At 42.3% G+C, this 2,446-nt stretch overlaps 1 protein-coding gene across 3 annotated transcripts in view; it reads left to right on the forward strand.

Moving 5' to 3' along the window:
- The window catches only part of NEK4 (NIMA-related kinase 4), a 90,945-nt gene extending 88,846 nt beyond the window's left edge, over positions 1-2,099 (forward strand). For all 3 annotated transcript variants that reach the window (XM_011986203.1, XM_011986204.1, XM_011986205.1), the window contains one exon: positions 1,826-2,099. In XM_011986203.1, coding sequence (XP_011841593.1) covers positions 1,826-1,918 — 93 coding nt within the window. In that variant the 3' untranslated portion in view covers positions 1,919-2,099. The remainder of the gene's footprint in view (positions 1-1,825) is intronic.
- Positions 2,100-2,446: the final 347 nt, after the last annotated feature.

Consider the following 2,446-nt stretch of genomic DNA (forward strand, 5'->3'; position numbering starts at 1 on the left):
AGCAATTCTCCTGCCTCAGCCTCCTGAGTAGCTGGGATTACAGGCATGTGCCACCATGCCCAGCTAATTTTGTATTTTTAGTAGAGACGGGGTTTCTGCATGTTAGTCAGGCTGGTCTTGAACTCCTGACCTCAGGTGATCCGCCTGCTTCGGCTTCCGAAAGTACTGGGATTACAGGCGTGAGCTACCACATCTGGATGACTTTGACATTTTTGAGCAGTAGGGGCCATGTTTATTTTATTTTTTGCAGCATAGAATAATTTATTGCAAAAGAAAAATAGTATTTTGAAAGTTAAGTGCAGAATAGGCAGTATACCCTGAGAGAGAGAGGATTCAGGGCAGGCTGCTCATAAGGATAAGACAGCCTGGGCCATGTGTTTTATAAAATGTCCCTTGGTTTGGATTTTTCTGATGTTTTCTCATGAATAGATTTAGGTTATACATTTTTGTCAGGAATACCACATAAGTGATATGCCCTCAGTGCATTGTATCAGGAGGTTCACAGTATAACATACTAGGTGTTATTTTAATTTTGAACAGTTCTTTTCACAAGCATACACTGAATGTCACATAGTACTTTTTTTTTAATTACTAGTCAGGTTGAATTTTATGTATGCTAATGATATGGAAGGGGGATAGGGAAGTACTGGGTAAGGGAGGATGTGGCCTCTGGCTAGGGCTCCACCTTCAGACCTGTGCCCATGGACCTAGGCAAGAACAAGCACTGCTGCCTTCGTACCCAAATGTTGCATTTCCCAAGACCACCCTGGCCTGCCACTCCCCCATCCTGTGCCTATAAAAACCCCTGAGACCCTAGCAGGAACACAGATAAGAGGCTGGATGTTGAGAGGAACACATCGGCAAAAGAAGAAACAAGCAGCTGGACATTGAGAGGACGTCAAGGGGAGCATGCCAGCAGAAGAGCACACTGACAGACGCCAGCATGCCAGCAGGCCATCGACTGGCAGAACGAGGTGGAGTTTGGCCAGGACAGCTGGAAGAGAACCCGGACCGCCGAGCGGCCGGACTCCAGGGGAAAACCGTCTCCCTTCTGGTTCCCCCATCTGCTGAGAGCTACTTTCACTCAATAAAACCTTGCACTCATTCTCCAAGCCTATGTGTGATCTGATTCTTCCGGTACACCAAGGCAGGAACCCTGGGATACAGAAAGCCCTCTGTCCTTGCGATAGGGCAAGGGTCTAATTGAGCTAACACAAGCTGCCTACAGATGGCTAAAAGAGCACCCTGTAACACATGCCCACTGGGGCTTCAGCTGTAAACATTCAGCCCTAGACACTACCGTGGGGTCGGAGCCCCACATTCTGCCTGTCTGTATGCTCCCCTAGCGGTTTGAGCAGTGGGGCACTGAAGAAGCGAGCCACATCCCCATCAAACGCCCTGCGAGGGGGACAAGGGAACTTTTCCCATTTCACTAGTGGTTATTTATGTGATTATTTTGTAAATATATGGGATTACATTTACATACATATATAAATGAATTTGCTGAATTATCTATGAGATTGATTTTGTTTTACCTATTCTAATATTGTTGGGTTTTATTGATTCAAAGAACTCTTTATATATGAATGCTATTAATCCTTTGGCATGAATATTGCAAATGTTTTCCCTAGTTTATTGTTTGCTCTTTAATTTCTTATGACTTTTTAAAACATCTCGAAGTTTAAAATTTTTATGCAAACTGAACTATTAGTATTTTCCTGTATGGTTTCCACCTTTGATATCATGCTTAGAAAAGCCCTTCCTCTAAGATTACAGAAATATTTTTTCCTACTACCTACTGATTTTCTTTTTGTTTCTCAAATAGGTACATTTGCAGGAGCACATGGGTGAAAAGTATACAACTTACAGTGTGAAAGCTCGCCAGTTGAAATTTTTTGAAGAAAACATGAATTTTTGAGTGTTTGTCCTAATCTGCTGCCGGAATTAAAGACCTATTTTTAGAGATTTTTGGCTTAAAAAACAAGGGCAAACAGTCATTTGGAAGCCATTCACCACTGTTTTATATCTCTTTTTATATCTCTTTGGGGTCTTCCTACAGAAAAGAAATTGGACAGCAGAATAATATGAAGCAGGATCACGAAAGAAAAAAAACTTTGGCTTTCATATTCTGAGGACAAATCTGTTGTTTGTTTGATTACTGTTTACTGAGCCTTAATCCACCAAGTTTATATCTAGAATTTTATTTTTTTAAGGTACTGATTAGCTTAAACATAGGGCTTGAAAAAATTTGGATTGAAATTTTTTGTATTGAAAAATTTTTTTTTTTTTTTTTTTTTTTTGAGACAGAGTCTTACTCTGTCACCCAGGCTGGAGTGCAGTGGTGCAATCTCAGCTCACTGCACGCTCTGCCTCCCAGGTTCACGCCATTCTCCTGCCTCAGCCTCCCAAGTAGCTGGGACTACAGGCGCCCGCCACCACGCCTGGC

Source organism: Mandrillus leucophaeus, unplaced genomic scaffold, assembly GCF_000951045.1.
Source record: "Mandrillus leucophaeus isolate KB7577 unplaced genomic scaffold, Mleu.le_1.0 Scaffold296, whole genome shotgun sequence".
Taxonomy (NCBI): Eukaryota; Metazoa; Chordata; class Mammalia; order Primates; family Cercopithecidae; genus Mandrillus; species Mandrillus leucophaeus.